At 47.8% G+C, this 20554-nt stretch overlaps 1 protein-coding gene across 1 annotated transcript in view; it reads right to left on the bottom strand.

The window, feature by feature from the left end:
* The window catches only part of galntl6 (polypeptide N-acetylgalactosaminyltransferase like 6), a 1697721-nt gene that overhangs the window by 135149 nt on the left and 1542018 nt on the right, over positions 1-20554 (bottom strand). Inside the window, exon 10 of the mRNA XM_072515756.1 lies at positions 2139-2360. Coding sequence (XP_072371857.1) covers positions 2139-2360 — 222 coding nt within the window. The remainder of the gene's footprint in view (positions 1-2138; positions 2361-20554) is intronic.

Genomic DNA, 20554 nt, shown 5'->3' with positions numbered 1-20554 from the left:
ACAGCCTTCTGCAGCAAAGAGTTCCACAGATTCACTACCCTCTTGCTGAAGAAAATCCTACTCATCTCTGTTTTAAAGGATCGTCCCTTTAGTCAGGGATCGTCCCTTTTGTGTCCTCTGGTTCTAGTTTTTCCTACATGTGGAAACATCCTCTCCACGTCCACTCTATCCAGGCCTCGCAGTATCCTGTAAGTTTCAATAAGATTCCCCCTCATCCTTGTAAACTCCAACGAGTACAGACCCAGAGTCCTCAACCATTCCTCATACGACACACTCTTCATTCCAGGGATCATTCTATGAACCTCCTCTGGACCCTTTCCAAGGCCAGCACATCCTTCCTTAGGTACGGAGCCCAAAACGGCTCACAATACTCCAAGTGGGGTCTGACCAGAGCTTTATACAGCATCAAAAGTATATCCCTGGTCTTGTATTCTCGCCCTATCAATATGAATGCTAATATTGCATTTGCCTTCCTAACTGCCAACTGAACCTACACGTTAACCTTAAGCGAATGTTGAACAAGGACTCCCAAGTCCCTTTGTGCTTCTGATTTCCTAAGCATTTCCCCATTTAGAAAATAGTCCACGCCTCCATTCCTCCTTCCAAAGTGCATAACCTCACACTTTTCCACATTGTATTCCATCTGCCACTTCTTTGCCCACTCTCCTAGCCTGTCCAAATCCTTCTGCAGCCCGACTGCTTCCTCAATACTACCTGCCCCTCTACAGATCTTTGTTTCATCTGCAAACTGAGCAACACTGCCTTCAGTTCCTTCTTCCAGATCATTAATGTATATTGTGAAAAGTTGTGGTCCCAGCACAGACCCCTGAGGCATACCACTAGTCACCGACTGCCATCCTGAAAAAGACCCCTTTATCCCCACTCTCCGCCTTCTGCCAGTCAGCCACTCCTCTATCCAGGCCAGGATCTTACCCTTAACACCATGGGCTCTTAACTTATTTAACAGTATCCTACGCGGCCCCTTGTCAAAGGCCTTCTGGAAATCTAAATAAATCACATCCACTGGTTGTCCTTTGTCTAACTTCCTTGTTACCTCCTCAAAGAACTCTAAAAGATTTGTCAGACATGACCTCCCCTTGACAAAGCCGTGCTGACTCAGTCCTATTTTATCATGCACTTCCAAGTACTCCGCGATCACATCTTTAATAATGGACTCTAAAATTTTACCAATGACCAAAGTCAGGCCAAGTGGCCTATAATGTCCCATCATCTGTCTCCCTCCCTTCTTCAACATCGGTGTTACATTAGCCACTTTTCAGTCCTCTGGGACCCTTCCTGCCTTCAGTGATTCTTGAAAGATCATCACCAATTCCTCCACAATCTCCACAGCTATCTCTTTTAGAATCCTGAGGTGTAGTCCATCCGGTCCAAGTGATTTATCCACCTTTCAGTTTCCCCAGAACTTTCTCCTTAGTGATGGCCACTGCACTCACCTCTGCCCCCTGATTCTCCTGGAGCTCTGGCATCCCACTGGTGTCTTCCACCATGGAGACTGATGCAAAGTAACTACTCAGTTCCACTGCCATTTCTTTGCTTCCTATTATTACTTCTTCAGCCTCATTTTCTAGCGGTCCAATGTCTATTTTTCCTCTCTCTTACCTTTTATATACTGAAAAAACTCTTCCTATCTTCTTTTATATTAGTAGCTAGCTTGCACTCATATTTCATCTTCTTCCCCTTATTGCTTTTTTTGGTTGTCCTCGGCTCACTTTTAAAGGCTTCCCAATCCTCTGGCTTCCCACTCATCCTCGCCACTTTGTATGCTTTTTCTTTTGCTTTTATGCTGTCCTTGACTTCCCTCGTCAGCCGTAGATGCCTCGTCCTCCCCTTACCTGTTTCCTCCTCCTTGGGATGAATTTCTGTTGTGCCTCCTGGATAAACCCCCAAAGCTCCTGACATTTCAACTCAAGAAGCCAGTGTGCTACCGCCCAATCCGTGGCTGACTCCTGTCTCAGTAACGGGGGCTTATCCAGCAGTTTGCGTTAACGGGGCAAGGCAACGTGACATAACTGCAGTGCGTAGCCAGCGATGCCTCGAGCCACGCCACATGTCCGCGCGGTGGGTTCAGATGCGTGTGCCAGCGCGTGGGGTTGGCGACCCTTCACCTTTGTACTCACTTCTCCCCAGGCAGCCGGCGGGGGTTCCACGGGAGGGTAATACTTGGGGAGGTCCCAGGCCACTTCTGTCATGAACCACTTGAAGTCCTTGCATTTGAGGTGTTTCCGCAACATTTTCTGGGCTGTGAGGTCTCCGGTGGAGAGGTGCCGGTACTCAGGTCTGCGCTGGTAGATGTATTCCGCGTACTCGTCCATCCAGGTCTCTGCCACCCTTTTCAGATTCTGTGAACAGCAATAAAAATCCAGTTACCACCCAAGCACTGGTGTTTGAGTAAACTTTACTTCTATTTAAAAGGTAAATCTCCACGTTGGCCAGATCATGGAATTTTGAAGTACAGATGGAGGCCATTCACCCCATCGTGCCAATGCCATCTCTTTGAAAGAGCTGTCCAACCAGTCCCACTGGTCCTACTCTCCACCCCATCGACTTTCAAATGATCCCTTTGCAAATATTTATCCAATTCCCTTTTGAAAGATACAATTGAATCTGCTCCCACCATCCTTTCAGACAGTGCATTCAGGATAGCAACAGTTCATCGCATGAAAAGATCTTTATTTCCCTCAGTTCTTTACAATGACGATAATTCTGCAGCCATTAGTTATGGACCTTCCTGGCAGTGGCTCCTTGCTGCCTTTCGAAACTATGGCCACGATCTACTGGTCTCGTCGCCCCCGATTCGGGATGTGACAAGGCCGTTAAAGATTTAATGAGATTTCTAACGAGTTGCAATCTGAATCACGCCTATAATATGTGGGATCCAGATTTGCATATTCAAGTGTGCAGTCAGGCCCGCTTGAATACGTTCGCACTGGAGTTACCCAATGCGCGTAATGTAATGCCCGCACCTTGGCGACCCCGAGCGAGCGCCATTTAGCACAGGTCTCCACCAATGTGGACCAGATGTACCGGCACATGGGGGCGGTCTCCCAGGCATTTGGGGCCCCCGGGGTTGTCGGGCTCTGGACAGGGTTGTATACTGGCACCCTTGGTGCCACCCAGGCACTATGGCACTGCCAGCCTGGCACCCTGGCAGTGCCACCTGGGTGTCTCCATGGCACTGCCAGCTGCTCCGGTGGCACTGTCAGGCTGGCAAGAGCATTGTCAGGGTTCCCGGGTGGCACCTTGCCTGTGCCGAGGATCAGATCCGTGTGTGCTCTGCCCTTATGAGGTGGGGTGTGTGGGGCTCGAGGCTCCCTTCATTGGTAAGCTGGGGGATCCGTCGGTCTTGGTGGGGGGTTCAGAGATCGGGGCACCATTTAAAAATGGGATGAAGTGCGGCTCGGCGGGGCACTCCTCATTTAAGCCCAGAAATGAAGCAGAGTCCTGTTTAATAGAGGGGTCGTTCTTGGCGCTGCAAGCACTGGGAAATACCCGGCTAAACACGGGACATGGGACTCTGTTTAATTTCCGGTAAACCAGGCCCTTTATATAATCTTGTACACCTGCATAAAATATTTGGAGCTGGATTGAACAAACAGGAAAAAGAAAGCTTTGTAACACTTGTCCTCGACATCAAATGGGGGCGTGGGGAGGAAGCCCGTTTGTGTTGAGTATCAGAGAATACTGGGAAAGTGGAGGTGCTGCCGAGTTTAATGGCGCGGCGTAATTGTCATTTCTCTTTCCTTTCTTTACTCCATTTCTTGACAGGGAGGGTGACAGGATAGCCAGCTGCTGGGCGGATTAAGCCTCTGGTAGAAGGCCACAGTGAGTGGGGATGGTACCTGGCACCTAGGAGACATCATGGGTTGGTCGGGGAAGGTGAGAACTTGGACCAGCAACTGGAATGGATGAGAGACAGAGAAACTTCATAAGGTTTGAAGGGGGCCACATTATCGTTTTAAAAATCTATTTTTTCATGGGATGTGGGCTTCACTGGCAAGGCCAATATTTGTTGTCCAGCCCGAATTGCCCTTGAACTAAGTGGCTCGCTAGGCTATTTCGGGGGGCAGCTAAGAGTCAACCACATTGCCGTGGGTCTGGAGTCACATGTAGGCCAGACCAGGTAAGGATGGCAGATTTCCTTCCCTCAAGGACAGGAGTGAACCAGATGGGTTTTTTACGACAATTTGGTGTTTTGTGGCCACCCTTACTGAGGTTAGCTTTCAATTCCAAAATTTATTTAGCTGAATTTAAATTCCGCCAGCTGCCGTGGTGGGATTTGAACCCTAGTCCTCAGAGCATTGGCCAGGGCTTCTGGATTGCGAGACCAGTGATGTTACCACTACGCCATCATCCACTGAATGTACCAGACGATTTGCTTGCGGGACCGGGGGAAGCACACATTTTCCTCTCGACCCACAAGAAGTGCAATAAAAAGCACTTTCCTGCTGGATAATGCAGTTCCCACCTCAGAGCTGGTTTAGCTCACTGGGCTAAATCGCTGGCTTTTAAAGCAGACCAAGGCAGGCCAGCAGCATGGTTCAATTCCCGTACCAGCCTCCCCGAACAGGCACTGGAATGTGGCGACTAGGGGCTTTTCACAGTAACTTCATTGAAGCTTACTTGTGAGAATAAGTGATTTTCATTTCACTTTAGATGCCAGGTTTCTCCAGCCCTGGGATACCTGTGGTGATATGCATCACTGTAAATACACAAGGGGTTAATGTAAATACACTACAAATAAGTAAACACTAGAGGGAGCACCACAGACGTCTTGACATGCAGACATACAGCTAATGAACACATAGAATAGGACACGACCAATGGGCAGTCAAGACACCCAGAGGTGACACTACCACAAGGGGGCATTACACAACCCATATATAAGGACAGGGCACATATGCTCTATCTCTTTCCACAGGCAACACTTAGAGAGTAGGATAGGGGCATCACACCACGTGGCTTAGAGCAGACTGGTGAGTTAGACTGAGTTACTACAGCAAGATTAGCAGGAGAGTTGAACTCATAGAGAACTGTGCTAATGGTTCAATAAATCACATTGAACTTACTTCAAAGTCTGGAGTATCATTTGGGCAAAGCTGCATCGAGTTGCAGCGTGTGTTATCCCAGAGCATTGTTGTGTTAACACAACAATACCCAGTTGGTCAGCCTTAAATTTGTGAGTTTAAAATTTGCCAAAAATATTTGATCCTTATTAATATGAGCGACCTGTCTCTTCACAGGGGGTAACTTAGATGATCTCAAACTCACAGTGGTTAAAATTGAAGCAGATGCATTGGTGGTGGGTCAGATTTGGGCCATGGCAAATGTGACAATTTACTACCAATCTGACTCCAGGGGAGATATTAATTCTGCCAATTATCTTGCAACAACAACCATGATTTGGAAAGGTTATGGTGGAACAGTTGTGAGACCATCTTTTTATTTTGTGAATGCACATTCGGCAGAAAGAACTTCCAGTGGCAGATATAGGCTCATCCAGAACAGCCTCTGCTTGACTTGCAAACAAGGCTCTGTTTCAATCCCTTACATAGTCAACAACAGGAACAACTTGCATTCCTATAGCACCTTTAACACGGTAAAATGAATTATTAAGCAGGGGCTTAATTATAGAATGTACTGTACTGAGCCGCAGAAGGAAATATTAGGGAAGGTGTCTAAACGTCCCTTGAAAGAGGTAGGTTATAGGCAGTGACTTAAAGGAAGACAGAGAAGTAAACAGGTGGAGAGGTTTATGGAGGGAACACCAGAGATTAGTGACTAGATAGGTCGATAGGTCTATTAGTTGAACATTAGTTGTGGGCTCAGCAGAGTCAACAAAGAGTTATGAAAGGGAAATTATGGTTAAGAAGGCTGTTAGAGTTTTTTGTGGATATAATTAGTAGAATAGATAAGGGAGAACTGGGGGAGGTGTTATATTTAGATTTTCAGGACACTTTTGAGAAAGGCCCCACACAAGAAGTAAACAAATTAGAGCTCACGCAATTGGGGGAAATATACTGGCATGGATTGGGAACTGGATAACAGACAGAAAACAGAGAGTAGGAATACGTGGATCATTTTCAGGTTGGCAGGTTGTGACTATTAGTGTACGAAAGGATCAGTGCTCCGGCCCCAGCTAGTCACAGCTATGTCCATGATTTGGATGTGGGGATTAAATGTCATATTTCCAAGTTTGCAGATGACACAAAACTGGCTGTGATTTGTGAGGTTTGGATTGGATTGGATTTCTTTCTTGGATTGTGTTTGTTTATTGTCACCTGTACCGAGGTACAGTGAAAAGTATTTTTCTGCGAGCAGCTCCAACAGCTCAGGGTGCAAAGACAAGGGGACTTGGACAAAAATGTATTTGGCAAATAGAATGCAATGTGGAGAAATGTGAGGTTATCCACTTTGGTAGAATAAACAGAAATGCAGAGTATATCTTGAATGGTCAGAGATCGGGGATTATTGAACTTCAAAGTAACTTGGATGGCCTAGTTCCTGAGTCACTGAAGGCTAACATGCAAGTACAACAAGCAATTCAGAAGACAAACGGTATGTTGGCTTTTATTATAAGAGAGGTAGAGTCTAGCAGTAAAGACTGCAATTATACAAAGTGAGACCACACCTGGAGTATTGCGTACAGCTGTTGGTCTCCATACCTAAGGAGAGATGTTCTTGCCATTGAGGGAGTGCAATGAATGTTCACCAAACTAATTCCCAGGATGGTAGGGTTGTCCTATGAGGAAAGATTAAATAGTCTAGGCCGTCATTCTCTGGAGTTCAGAAGGGTAATGAGGTGATGTCATTCAAATATATAAAATTCTTACAGGGCTCGATAGGATGCGGGAAGGATATTCTCCTTGGCTGGTGGGGTCTAAAACTAGGGGGCACAGTCGTAGAATAAGGGACAGGCCATTTACGACTAAGTTGAGGAGGAATTTCTTCATTCAGAGGGTGGTGGATCTTTGGAATTCACTGTCAAAGGGCTGTGGAGGCTCAGTCCTGAAGTATGTTCAGAATTGAGATTGATAGATTTCTACACATGAAAAACATCAAGGAATACATGGATAGTGCAGGGAAATAGTGTTGAATAGAAGGTCAGCTACGCTCTCAATGAATGGCGGAGTCAGCTCGAAGGGCTGAATGGCCTACTCCTGCTCCTATTCTTATGTTCTTCTAGTTGAAGGCATGGCCGCCAATTGTGCAGTTTTGGAAATGAGGGATGCGCTGGAGGCCAGCACTGGAAGGATGGGTTGTAACAGTGGAGGATATTACAGAATTAAGGCGACCATTAGACCTATATCACCATAGAAGTTTGAGAATTTGAATTCAATTTCTATCAATAAATGTGGAATAAGGAACTGGTAATTTGTCAGATACTTCTAAATACCTACTCATTTATTAAAAATCTTTCAGCTCTGCTCTTCTTACCTGGTCTAACCAAAACCACCAAAATTGTTGACTATTCAATGCAGTGATTCAGAAGGCCACTCAATGGTATCAAGTCATCAATTTTTCAAGAGCAGCTAGGGTTAGGCAATAAACACAAACATTGGCAACAATGCCATATCCTGAGAATGAAACAAAAATTGCTGGAAATGGGACAGGCTGTCAAAGTTTTTCGTCTTGCACTCATCAGGACAGATGGAAGAATACTAACTGGAAAGTAGAACAACAATTTATACTGCATGAGAAGAGGTTGCTAATTGGCTGGCAAGTGCATTCTGATTGGTAGAGGGTTTGCCATAAGAAATGCACCAGGGAATAGTTAACTGCCAAGAACAAAGAACAATACAGCACAGGAACAGACCCTTCGGCCCTCCAAGCCTGTGCTGATCATGTGTCCTATCTAGATCAACCGTCTGTGTCCTTCTATACCCCGTCTGTTCATGTGCCTATCCAGATAAGTCTTAAAGGTCGCTAACGTATATGCCTCAACCACCTCACTTGGCAGCGCATTCCAGGCCACCACCACCCTCTGTGTAAAATATTTCCCCCTCGGCTGAGGGGGTCACCTTGAACTTGTGCCCCCTTGTAATTGTCATTTCCACCCTGGGAAAAAGCCTCCAACTGTTCACCCTATCTATACGCCTAATAATTTTATAAACTTCTATCAGGTCACCCCTCAGCCTCCATCTCTCTACGGAGAACAATCCCAGTTTATTCAAAATCTCCTCATAGCTAATACCCTCCATACCAGGCGAGATCCTGGTAAACCTTTTCTGTACCCTCTCCAAAACCTCCACGTCCTTTTGGTAGTGCGGGGACCAGAATTGGACGCAGTATTCCAAATGTGGCCTAACCAACGTTCTACATAACTGTAAGATAATTTTCGAGCTTTTATACTCGATACCCCGTCCTATGAAGGCAAACATGCCATATGCTTTCTTTACCACCATTTTCACCTGTGCTGCCACTTTTAAGGATCTGTGGACCTTTTGTTTAAATTCAAACCAGGCAAATCGACTCTGATTGATCAAAGGTATTGACATGGGGAATAAACCAGGGAAAGGCTGTCCCCCAAAGCTTTCATTTAATTGGAACAGGTGCAAAATGTGGACATGCTCCTTCTGTCTGCAAAGGGCAGGGGCCTGCATGTGAATCTATTTGGCTTCCAGCACATATTGGTGAGCTACACTGCGAGCACAAATGATAACATCAAATTGGTTGTCAGTGCAGTTAAAAATAAAACGCTGCCCCATGGAGTGATCCTTTATTGAGTCATCTTGGGTCAAACATATTTGGGCTTATGGTGCAATCAATCTTCTCCATTTACCTCCTTAAGGAATGAAGAGTTACCAAAGAATTGATATGTAGCTGGAGATGGATTGACCCACCCAAGCTGGAATCGAGGTAATTCAACAATTACAACTAGATGTGACATTGATATAGTTCCTTTAACATAGTAAATTGTTCTAGAGTGTTTGGCAGGTTGGATCATCCAATCATTGTAGTATCTGCCTGGAAATGTTTGGAAATTAAAAGTTGACAGTTTCTAATAATGATCTTTATTAATGTCACAAGTAGGCTTACATAGGCAACAAAGTTACTGTGAAAATCACCTAGTCGCCACACTCCGTGCCTGTTCGGGTACACGGAGGGAGAATTCAGAATGTCCAATTCATCTAACAAGCACGTATTTCGGGATTTGTGGGAGGAAACCGGAACGCCCGAGGGAAACCAACGCAGACAGAGGGAGAATGTGTAGACTCCGCACAGACAGTGATCAAGCCAGGAATCGATCCCGGGTCCCTGGTGCTGTAAAGCAACAGTGCTAACCACTGCCCTGCTGTGCTCGTACATTCAGCTTGTCCAGCTTTGACAAAGGGTCATCTGGACTCAAAACATTAGCTCTTTTATCTCCCTACAGATGCTGCCAGACCTGCTGAGATTTTCCAGCATTTTCTCTTTGGTTATCCTACATCCAGTCACTACAGTGTAAAAATAACTTCATTGGTGGTAAGGAATGCAGGGGTCCTGAAAGGTGCAAATGCAAGCCTTTTTTTTCTCTTTTTAAAACATGCATCTTTGGTCATGTTTTTGATTATTTCTTAATTTTTCCTTCTGTAGTTTGGTGTCAAGTTTTGTCTGATCCAATCTGCCAAACACTTTAGAACGATTTACTATGTTAAAGGAACTATATCCCCAAACCCTTTCATCTGCGTGTCCAACAAATTATCATTCCCCTAAATTCTTTGCATCTTCTCCAGTGCTTTGGAATCAAAGCCTTACTAGGTAGGCCAAGCTGTGTGAAACTATCCATTATTTAGGTGTTCGAGAGCAGGGCGGTTTTGAGACAGAAACCTGAACCTCTGGACACATGCAGCATTACACTTCAATCGATCGAATAGCAGGTCCACGGGACTTGCAGATGTCCTGGCAGCCTCATGCTGAGAGTCGTTGCTAAGAACTAGTTTTCCTTATTGATTACCAGTTACCACATGATGTGTAAATTGGCTCTGCGCCTCTACAGTCTTAACACCCACCAGCTCCTGTCCACATATGTGGGGCACACAATATTTTTGTCGATTGTGGCAATTAAACTGCTACTTCCATGGAATTAAAGTGACTCAAAGTCCATTACTTGCACTAAATAATTTACAACCAATTATGATCCTTTGAAATTATAATGCGAGACAGCTGCAGTGGCGACCCTTAGACTCATTGGGCGGGATTCTCCCTTACCCGGCGGGGCGGGCCGTACTGGCGCCGAGGAGTGGCGTGAACCACTCCGGCGTCGGGCCGCCCGGAAGGTGCGGAATCCTCCGCACCTTCAGGGGCTAGGCTGCAGCCGGCGGGGTTGACGCCGCGCCAGCCGGCGTGGAAGCGCTTGGCACCACGCTAACCGGTGCCAAAGGACCTCCGCCGGCCGGTATGAGTTGGCGCATGCGTGGGAGCGCCAGCGTGTGCTGGCGTCATCGCAACGCATGCGCGGGAGGGGTTCTTCTCCGCGCTGGCCATCGCGGAGGTTCACAGCAGCCGGCGCGGAGGGAAAGAGTGCCCCCTGGGCACAGGCCCGCTCGTGGATCGGTGGGCCCCCCGTGGCCAGATCCCCCCGCGCTCCCCCGAGGACTCTGCAGGCCGCCCGTAGAGCCAGGTCCTGCCGGTATGGACGTAGTTTGATTTACACTGGCGGGACAGGCAGAAAACGGGCGGCCACTCGGCCCATCGCGGGCCGGAGAATCGGCGGGGGGGGGGGCGCTACCAGCGGCCGGCGACTGGCGGTGCGCGATTCCCGCCCCCGCCAAAACCCTGGCGCCGGAGAATTCGGCAGCCGGCGGGGGCGGGATCCACGCCGCTCCCCGGTGATTCTCCAGCCCAGCAGGGGGTCGGAGAATTCCGCCCATTTTATGATTTAATGAGAGACTCTGTCCTCGTTTCTGCGCAACATTATGGTGGCAGGCTTAAGCCAGATATCTGGATTGGAGAGTTGACACTGCCATGAATACCAACAGGCCCTGGCATTGAGCAGAGTATCAATGGCAGCGCAAGGAGGTAGGATTTAATGCCAGGGGCTGCGTCCTCCAGCCCTAAACCTCACTGGAAAACAATCTTCAGAAAGTTTCTATGCCAGCATTGGTCTTCATTTATTGGGGGATAAAGGCAAAAATGAACCCACAGGCTGTGAATGAAGCACTTTTTACACGGTAGTCATTGTATTTAGCACAGTGGGCTAAACGGCTGGCTTGTAATGCAGAACAATGCCAGCAGTGCGGGTTCAATTCCCGTACCGGCCTCCCTGAACAGGCTCTGGAATGTGGTGACTAGGGGTTTTTCACAGTAACTTCATTGAAGCCTACTTGTGACCAAAAGCGATTATTATTTTCATTATTATTCAGCAGTAATCTTCAAGGTAATGATGAGTGGAATGGTGCTTGCCATTGTCAATGAGCCAAACGTCAAACAATTGGTGGCGAGGAAGTGATTCCGATGGACCGAGATCATCAGACGATAGAGGATTTCTAGCACTCTGACATTCATCTTACAGTAATGGCAAACATTAGCCAGGAGCCTGACTGTGCTCAGGAACCTGCCGCAACCCTCTGGCATTTTATTGCATCCCCTCCCTTACCCCCCGAAATTTCTATCCCATGGCCCTGGATTGAGTAAAATCTCACCCTGAAGTTATTCCAGACTATCTGTGTGGAGTCTGCACGTTCTCCCCATGTCTGCGTGGGTTTCCACCGGGTGCTCCACTTTCCTGTTCAAAGATGTGCAAGTTAGGTGGATTGGCCATGATTAATGCGTGTGGTTACGGGGATAGGGCGGTGGAGTGGGCCTGAGTAGAGTGCTCTTTCGGAGGGTGGGTGCAGACATGCAGGGCCGAATGGTCTCCTTGTGCACTGTAGGGATTCTCGAGATTCTATGGTTTCAAGATGCTGCTTCTAACCTCCCTCTTCAACTAACCTTTTGATTACCTGCCCTAATGTGTCCTCCTTTGGCTTGGTTTAAATCCTTTGTCTCATAACGCTCCTGTAAGGCACTGTGGGATGTTTCATAGATAGAATTTACAGTGCAGAAGGAGGCCATTCGGCCCATCGAGTCTGCACCGGCCCGTGGAAAGAGCACTCTACCCAAGGTCCACACCTCCACCCTATCCCCATAACCCAGTAACCCCACGCAACACTAAGGGCAGTTTTGGACACTAAGGGCATTTTATCATGGCCAATCCACCTAACCTGCACATCTTTGGACTGTGGGAGGAAACCGGAGCACCCGGAGGAAACCCACGCACACACGGGGAGGATGTGCAGACTCCGCACAGACAGTGACCCAAGCCGGAATCGAACCTGGGACCCTGGTGCTGTGAAGCATTTGTGCTATCCACAATGCTACCGTGCTGCCCTGAAGGTAGAGTTTTACAGCACACAAAAAGGCCCATTGGCCCATAGTGTATGCGCTGGCCATTATGCATCAATATATTTCGGTCCCATTTTCTGACACTTGGTCCGTAGCTTTGTGTGCTAAGTTGTTTCAAGTGCTCATCTAAATGCTTCTTAAATACTGTGAGGGTATTGTATACGCCTCGAACAGGACCCTCCTCAGTCTTCTCTGCTCCAAGGTAAACAACCCCAGCCTGACCAGCCTCTGGTCAGCACGGTAGCAGAGATGGGCAGCAGGGTAGCACAGTGGTTAGCACAGTTGTTTCACAGCTTCAGGGTCCCAGGTTCGATTCCCGGCTTGGGTCACTGTCTGTGCGGAGTCTGCACGTTCTCTCCGTGTCTGTGCGCGTTTCCTCCGGGTGCTCCGGTTTCCTCCCACAGTCCAAAGATATGCAAGTTAAGTGGATTGGCCATGCTTAATTGCCCATAGTGTCCAAAAAGTAGGGTTAGGTGGAGTTACTGTCTTCGGGTGGACGTGTGGGCTTGTGATGCTCTTTCCAAGGGCCAGTGCAGACACGATGGGCTGAATGGCCTCCTTCTGCACTGTAAATTCTATGCTTCTCGTCTGGTAGCTGCAACACCCTGGCCCGGGCAACGTCCTGGAGAACCTCCTCTGCACCCTCCTTAGTGACAAGCTGCCCACATAAAGGTTGCTCCATACGTGCAAGTTTGAACTTTTTCTAAACAGCATTTTTTTTAAAAAAGCACAAAATTGAGAAAATTAAGAAACATCTCGGCTGCTGAATCAATATGACATTCTTGGCAGCACAGGCTTTTAAGAATTCATGTACACATTGTGTTGTACTGGCTGGTTGAACTTTACATCCTGCGGAGGCTCCCACTGATTAAGAATCACGTTTAGCTGAAGTGCCCCCAATTAACATGCTTCCTGAAAAGCCAAGGTTGCCATCTCCATCAGACAGGTTGACAGCCGGCCGGGAGACAGTGAGGTTAGCTCCCAGCTGGGGCGATCTTACTTGGACCAGATTTTCCGCGTCTGCCTTCATGCATTCACAAACGTCCCAAAGGGGACCCGTGTAGCATTAGCCGGGGTCACAAGTTCCCGGCTGGTGCGCCAGTCACGCAGACTTTTCAATTCATTATTAATCTCAGGCACAAGATAGTCATTGTGAAAGAGCTGGGATAACAGCATAATTAGATGAGATAGATTCATCAAAAGTATCCAAATTCCTGTGCTTGTAGCGACACACACTTTCACTTGGCAATGGCGTAAATAAATAATGATATGTATTATGGAAGAAGAAAATAACATGGTGGGATCATTGCAAATTTAGCAAAAGTATTTTGACTCCTGTGCTAATAACTAAGCATGTTTTATTTGGCAGTGGTGTTAATAAATAATGATAAATATAATGGAAAAATTAACAAAATGTGGGATAATTGCATTATTCATCACATGGATTAAAATGTACCCAAACCAGGGGCACCTTCAGCTTTTGCCTGTCCATCCCACCGAACACCTCCAGGACAGAGCTCCATCCGTGGTAATATGGTCAAGGTCACTTCAACCCCCGTCGACCACGGTGGCCCCTGGTCACATAGCTGAAGGCTATCGCTAATAGGGAATTGGCAATGTTAGTCATGTGAGTGTTTTGTTATGTTTCCTTTGGAACAGAAGCGGCTTCCTTGTGTTGCATTTGTCAAAGGAAGGTCGAGACGTGTAAATAACTTCAACTCATTTATTTACACTATGTACACTTTTATAACTTGAGTTCGACACTACTGCTAATCCTATTATAGTTACCTAACTGACTAACCAGCTGCTGTCTTCCACGTGGTGGGTGTAATATTGAATCAACCCTGTGCCTCTCCTCACTGACTGTCTCCACTGGCCAAAAAGGCTGATCATGTGTGTGGTGTCCTTTATGTATGGGTTGGTGTAATGCTCCCCTGTGGTCGTGTCACCTCCTTGTGTATCATGAATGTCCATTGGTCACCTCCTATCTAACTTATCTATTGGTTGCGTGTGTGTGTGTGATGTTTCTGGTGCTCCCTCTAGTGTCTGTCTAGCTTACATGTATTTACAGTGATGCACATCACCACGTCCTCCCTTTTTTATATGTTGATATTTTCTGTACACTTTAAGAAAAACTGAACAAAGAACAGGTAGATAAGGTAAGGTATATACAAGTCATGGGAACGGTGTTTAAGCGATAAGTCCAAATCATTCATGTGAGTCCATAAACCATCAATCATCATGGTCAAATGTCTCTCTTGGTTATGAACGCCATCAACAGGAACCAAGAAGTGGTCGAATCACTGCGCTGTCCGATTTTTCTTTTTCTTTTTTCTTTTTATGTTTGTGGTGGTGCTGTCGGATGGCATCTTGTAGCTGATAGGTCGTTGACATTGAAGAGGTACCATCAACAGTATCATTCGAGGACATGGATGTGCCAGATGTTGAAGTCGGATGAGACTGTGCATACTGGTTCTGGCCACATGCTGTGCTGGAAGGGTGATTCTGCTGAGAAGCGTTGAAGCTTGTCGATTTGGAGACAGAATTGCTGCTCGCATCAATGTCTGGTGATGGTGTGAAACTAGAACCTTGCATCTGATAGGAATATGCTGTCTGGCCAGGCTGTGGTGCAGCAAATCCTGGGCTGTAACTAAGGCATGCAGTCTGTAGTGCAGATTGCGCTGGCGGTAGTCCTCCTTCGGTCTTGATTCCATTAGTGGGCAATCCACAGTACTGGCCTGTTTGAGAATATGCTGCATAGACTGCTGGCTGTGGCAGGCTTGAATACTGGGTTTGCCCAACATGAGCTGTCATTGGCCGCACTGTCGGTGTGGAACAAATGTGTGGACATAGCTGTGGTGAAAATTGGTGTATTCCTCTTGGACTGTAGCTGCTGCTTGTTATCGCTGACCCAGTGTGATTGTCACGTGATCCATCTCCTGTCGTTGTGGCATCTGCTGTCACCCTGAGCGTGCCATCACTGAGGTTGCGACACTGCCTGTCTGGAGTAAAGTCTGGCTTACGTGAATCAGAGTCGGCGTTTGGTTGCTCCCCATCTGGAGTCTGGTCTGTTTTTTGTTGATGCTCCCCGTCCGGAGTCTTAGCAGGTTCACTGGAGTCAGCTGAGATTTCTTGAAGCTGCACGTCTGGAGTCGGAACATGCAGGAATGCATTGACTAGTGGAGAGGTTCGAGCAATTGAGGGTGGAAGTAGTGTGGTGTCACCGGAGTCACCAGTGGTCTCACCGTGATCGTCGAGTGCCTCTGTACACACTAGCTGAGGTCTGTCACCTTGCACCTTTTGCATGGGAAGTGGGATGCTGTCGTCACTCGTTTCACATACTGTGGGTAGATCCTCAGTAGCTGCTTGCTGTTCACTAGGGTTGGGTAAATTGTCAGAGTTTTCATCTGGTGGTGCAAACAATGTGGGTGGACTGTCATTGTCTTCTTGCCGTTGTCCTTCATTTGGGCTTTTCTTCTTTGGAATTTTAAATCTTCCCCCAGACATTACAGAACCTTGTTCATTTCCCTCAATTTCTCCCATATGTAGGGCATCAAATGTTAGATCCAATGTTTCTTTCGTCATTGTACGAGTTTCCAAAGAACAGTCCGTTTCTATTTTCTTCTCAGTTACTTCATATGCATCCTTTTCTAATGTACATGCCTTCATAGTCTCTGGCTCTGATTTTGCTGGGACGGGCACAGTCACAGTCTCTCTTTTACAGTTCTCAATTGCCCACATTCTACTCCCCAGACATAAATGCTTAATCTCTGGAGTTAATGTGGTACAATGGACAATCGGGTCGACCTTATCTGCATCTTCACCATCAGTGGAAAGCACAATTGGTTCACTTGAAACTGCTGCGGGTTTTAAGTGCTTTATCTGGCTACTCGATGTCGGTGTCCTCAGGATTCTTGCTCCAATGTTCTGCTCATTTATCAGTGGAGTGTGCAGAGGTTCAATGCGATTAATATTCCCATCAGGGGTTGAAGAGTCATTACTGACTAACTGCTGGTCTCTGTACTTGGGACTTTGCGGTTTTGTGTTGAAAGGAGACAGTTTTCCCTGCTGTAGATATGATTCAGGTTGTGTTATTTCCATTAAATGAGGATCAATGTCTTGTCCATTTTTTCGATCCGCACTGAAGCAATGGCAATTTTCAGTCTGCTCCTTGCAAGTTAGACATACAAGCAATTTCTTTAGCAAATCCTCAGCATCCTTCTGTGACTGTGCAGCATTATTAATATCTCTTCGGCTAGAATGATCATGAAGGTCAGCGCATAATCCTTTTTTCTTTGGGCTTGGAAGAGGCGATTCCTTTGGCTTGTCTTCATTTGGGCTTGAACAGTCATAAGCGCTGTGCCCTTCATTGTAGCATGATAGACCGTCATGGTCGTCCTGCTGTGCAGTGGAGTGTAGTAGACTGTTTTAGCCTTCTTGCTGTTTACGTGAGCATGGCAGACTTGCATTGTCTGCCGTTAGTTGGTCAGAGGAGGTTGCTAGACCCTCATGGTCTTGTTCCTGCAAGGACTGTGCATCGGAGTCATGCGTTTCTGCAATTGTGGAGTCTGTCCACGAGCTTGCTGTGGAGTCTTGTGACACTGGAGTCACTTCTTATTCGTACAAGGACTGCGGTGTGGAATCTTGCATGTCTTCTTTCGTAGAGTCGGGAACCCTGAGCGGGGCATGGATCACGCTCTGTGTGGCAGCAGGCCGCTCTCTGTGGGCTTGTACCGCTTTCTGTCTCTTAATTTCAGGCTGCAGCATCATCCTGCACTGATGAGTTGGGACGTCATATCTGCTGGGCTGAAGATCCTCAAATCCGAAAAATTAATCCGCATCTGCGTTGGATTCAATGCGGGGGTCGCAAATGTGCAACACGAAAGGTTCGTCCGAGTCGTAGTCGTCTAGGACCATGGAGCTGTCATTGGGCTCGCGAGGTCCAGAAAAAATGTAAAGGTCGGTATCGAAGTATTCAAGGTCGGAATCATCGGTTTGTGCGTAGGTAACTGCTTGTTGCAGGGTTCTTCGGAGGTTAAATTCATTCCCTGGTTCAATTTGAGGCAGTGCGCTGTCTTTCCGGGTGAAGGAAGGTTGTTTTACAGCTTTAAAAGATTTTTTCTTTGATTTGGGACGTTTCCCCATTAAATTGGATTTGGGACTTTTCCCCTTTAAATTGGTGCGGCCTGGGGCCTCTGACGTCATGACGCTCGGTATGTAGCACGTAGGAAGCGATTGCGCATGCGCAGATCGCTGTTCCTTTACCGATGGCCGGTTTCGTGATTGCGCATGCACGGCGTCTCGCGCATGCGCAAACAAACCTTCCAGTTCTGCCCACTTCTCGCGCAACTGCGCTAGTGTAGTCCCTTTAGCAAGATGGCCGCCAACCTCAACCCAAATCGCTCTCTGGTCCGGGATTTCGGCCTCGAGGTGAGTACTGGCGCTTCTCTTACCTTTCCTTGCCGATTGGAGTGTGTTTTCCTCACAGTATTTGCCGAATTTGTCCAGGACTGCCTGGAAGTCATACCTGTTTTGCCCCTTGGAGAACTTGAATTTTTGAAAGATTTCTTCTGCACTTGCACCGGCGATGGTGAGGAGAAACTCTACTTTTTCATTACCGGCCAGGTCTTTAAGTTCGGCTGCCACCAAGTAGAATTCAAACGTTTGCCAGAATCGCTGCCAGTTTTCACGGAGATCACCGTTGCACTGGAGCTGCTGCGGAACCGGGAGCTCGTACATCTTGCCTGGGTATTGTTGGTTGTCACTGTACGCTGAGGTATGGCTATCTGGATTTAAGCAGTTCACTACTGGTACCATGTTTTGTTATGTTTCCTTTGTAACATAAGCGGCTTCCTTGTGTTGCATTTGTCAAGGAAGGTCGAGACGTGTAAATAACTTCAACTCATTTATTTACACTATGTACACTTTTATAACTTGAGTTCGACACTACTGCTAATCCTATTATAGCTACCTAAACTGACTAACCAGCTGCTGTCTTCCACGTGGTGGGTGTGATAATGAATCAACCCTGTGCCTCTCCTCACTGACTGTCTCCACTGGCCAAAAAGGCTGATCATGTGTGTGGTGTCCTTTATGTATGGGTTGGTGCAATGCCCCCCTGTGGTCGTGTCACCTCCTTGTGTATCGTGAATGTCCATTGGTCGCCTCCTATCTAACTTATCTATTGGTTGCGTGTGTGTGTGTGATGTTTCTGGTGCTCCCTCTAGTGTCTGTCTAGCTTACATGTATTTACAGTGATGCACATCACCACAGTGAGCACTTCACAGCTTCCAAGTGGATTCCCGTGGGTAGATGTGCCATGTTGCAGGCGGGGGCTACTGCCTGACATCCCAATCAGACTGTGAGGCTTGGAGACTTTGTCTGAATACAGGGGCTTCAACACGTAGGGGCAGCAGCCAACAATCAACAAACACCCAAAAGCTGGACCTCAGCATTGGGGTCATCCCCGCGACCAGACGGTGTGCTTGGATCGGGAGTGAACCTGCTCCCGGTCCAAATACTGTTCCCGATGGAGGTTTGGGGTCCGGTGCTCAGGGGCCCGTCTGTGGCTGGGGGTGCGTCCAGGACAGGGTCCCCCGGCACAACCGGCTTATTAGATGGCACCCTGAGAGATGGCATGGGCTGTAATGGTTGGGGGGGGGGGGGGGGGGGGGTGGAAGACATAACCGGTTGTTGCTCTCTCACCTTCTCAATTCCTTACAGATATCACATTATGGATGATATTGTCGACTCCACAGCAGCAGGTTCCCTCACAGTGGCGGTGACTGTCCAGGCCGCCAGATGCCAGATGAGGCGGCGGCGGCAGCCCATCTGCAGTGCCCCCCCCACACACCCTGAGGTCCTGGCCACTCATCAGACCAGGGAGGGACCCAGGGGGAGGCCGGCGACGACTGAAGGTATACAGGCACTGCTGGTCTTTTGAAGAAATGCTGGACAGCTCCGCCACAACAGGGGACGGCACGGCACCTGTGCCATGTCCTTGCGGACTTGCCATCATTTGGAGGAGGAGGATACCTGATCCTGATGGCTATCAAGGTTACCGCAACCCTGAAATTCTACGCCTCGGGTTCATTCCAGCACTAAAGCGGAGACTTGTGCAACATAACCCAGCCAATAGCCCTCAAGTGCATCCGTGAAGTCACAGACACCCTGTTTGCCTGGGAAGCTGACTATATAAACTTTAATCTGGGCCAAGATCAGAAGAGCTCTTACGTGACTGCTTAGACACAGTGGACTGGTCCATATTTAAGAACTCAGCGGCCAACTTAAATGAGTATGCCACCACCGTTACAGACTTCATCAGCAAATGTGTGGACGACTGCGTGCCAAAGAAAGCAGTACGTACGTTTCCCCAACCGGAAACCATGGCTCAATCGCGTGATTGACTCCCTACTGAAGGACAGATCTGAGGCTTTCAAGGCAGACGACCCTGACCTATACAAGAAATCCAGGTACGACCTCCGCAAAGCCACCCGGAATGCCAAGAGAGAATATCAAACCAAGCTAGAGTCACAGACAGACTCTCGGCGGTTGTGGCAAGGACTAAACAAAATAACGGGCTACAAAGCGAAGCCGAACAGTATCTCTGGCAGCAGCGCACCACTCCCCGATGAACTCAATGCATTCCATGCTCGGTTCGAGCAGGTAAGCAACAATCTGCTGGCGAGTGCCCCAGCAGCCCATAATTCACCCATACCCACCATCACAGCTTCCGAAGTCAGACTGGCCTTCCTGAAAGTGAACCCTTGGAAGGCGACGGGCCCAGACGGGATCCCTGGTCGTGCACTCAGAGCCTGCGCGGACCAGCTGGCAGAGGTATTCACGGACATCTTTAACCTGTCCCTACTCCACTCCGAGGTCCCCACCTGCTTCAAGAAGACCACCATCATACCGGTACCAAAGAAGAACCAGGCAACGTGCCTCAATGACTACCGACCAGTGGCCCTGACTTCAGTCGTAATGAAGTGCTTCGAGAGGTTGATCATGAAGCATATCACCTCCATACTCCCAGAACGCCTTGATCCACTGCAATTCGCATACTGCTGCAACCGGTCCACATCAGACACCATTTCCCTGGCCCTACACTCATCCCTAGAGCATCGCGAAAACAAGGACTCCTACATTAGACTCCTATTTATTGACTACAGCT

Source organism: Scyliorhinus torazame, chromosome 9 (assembly GCF_047496885.1).
Source record: "Scyliorhinus torazame isolate Kashiwa2021f chromosome 9, sScyTor2.1, whole genome shotgun sequence".
NCBI lineage: Eukaryota > Metazoa > Chordata > Chondrichthyes > Carcharhiniformes > Scyliorhinidae > Scyliorhinus > Scyliorhinus torazame.
This window is presented reverse-complemented; position numbering and strand designations above follow the sequence as displayed.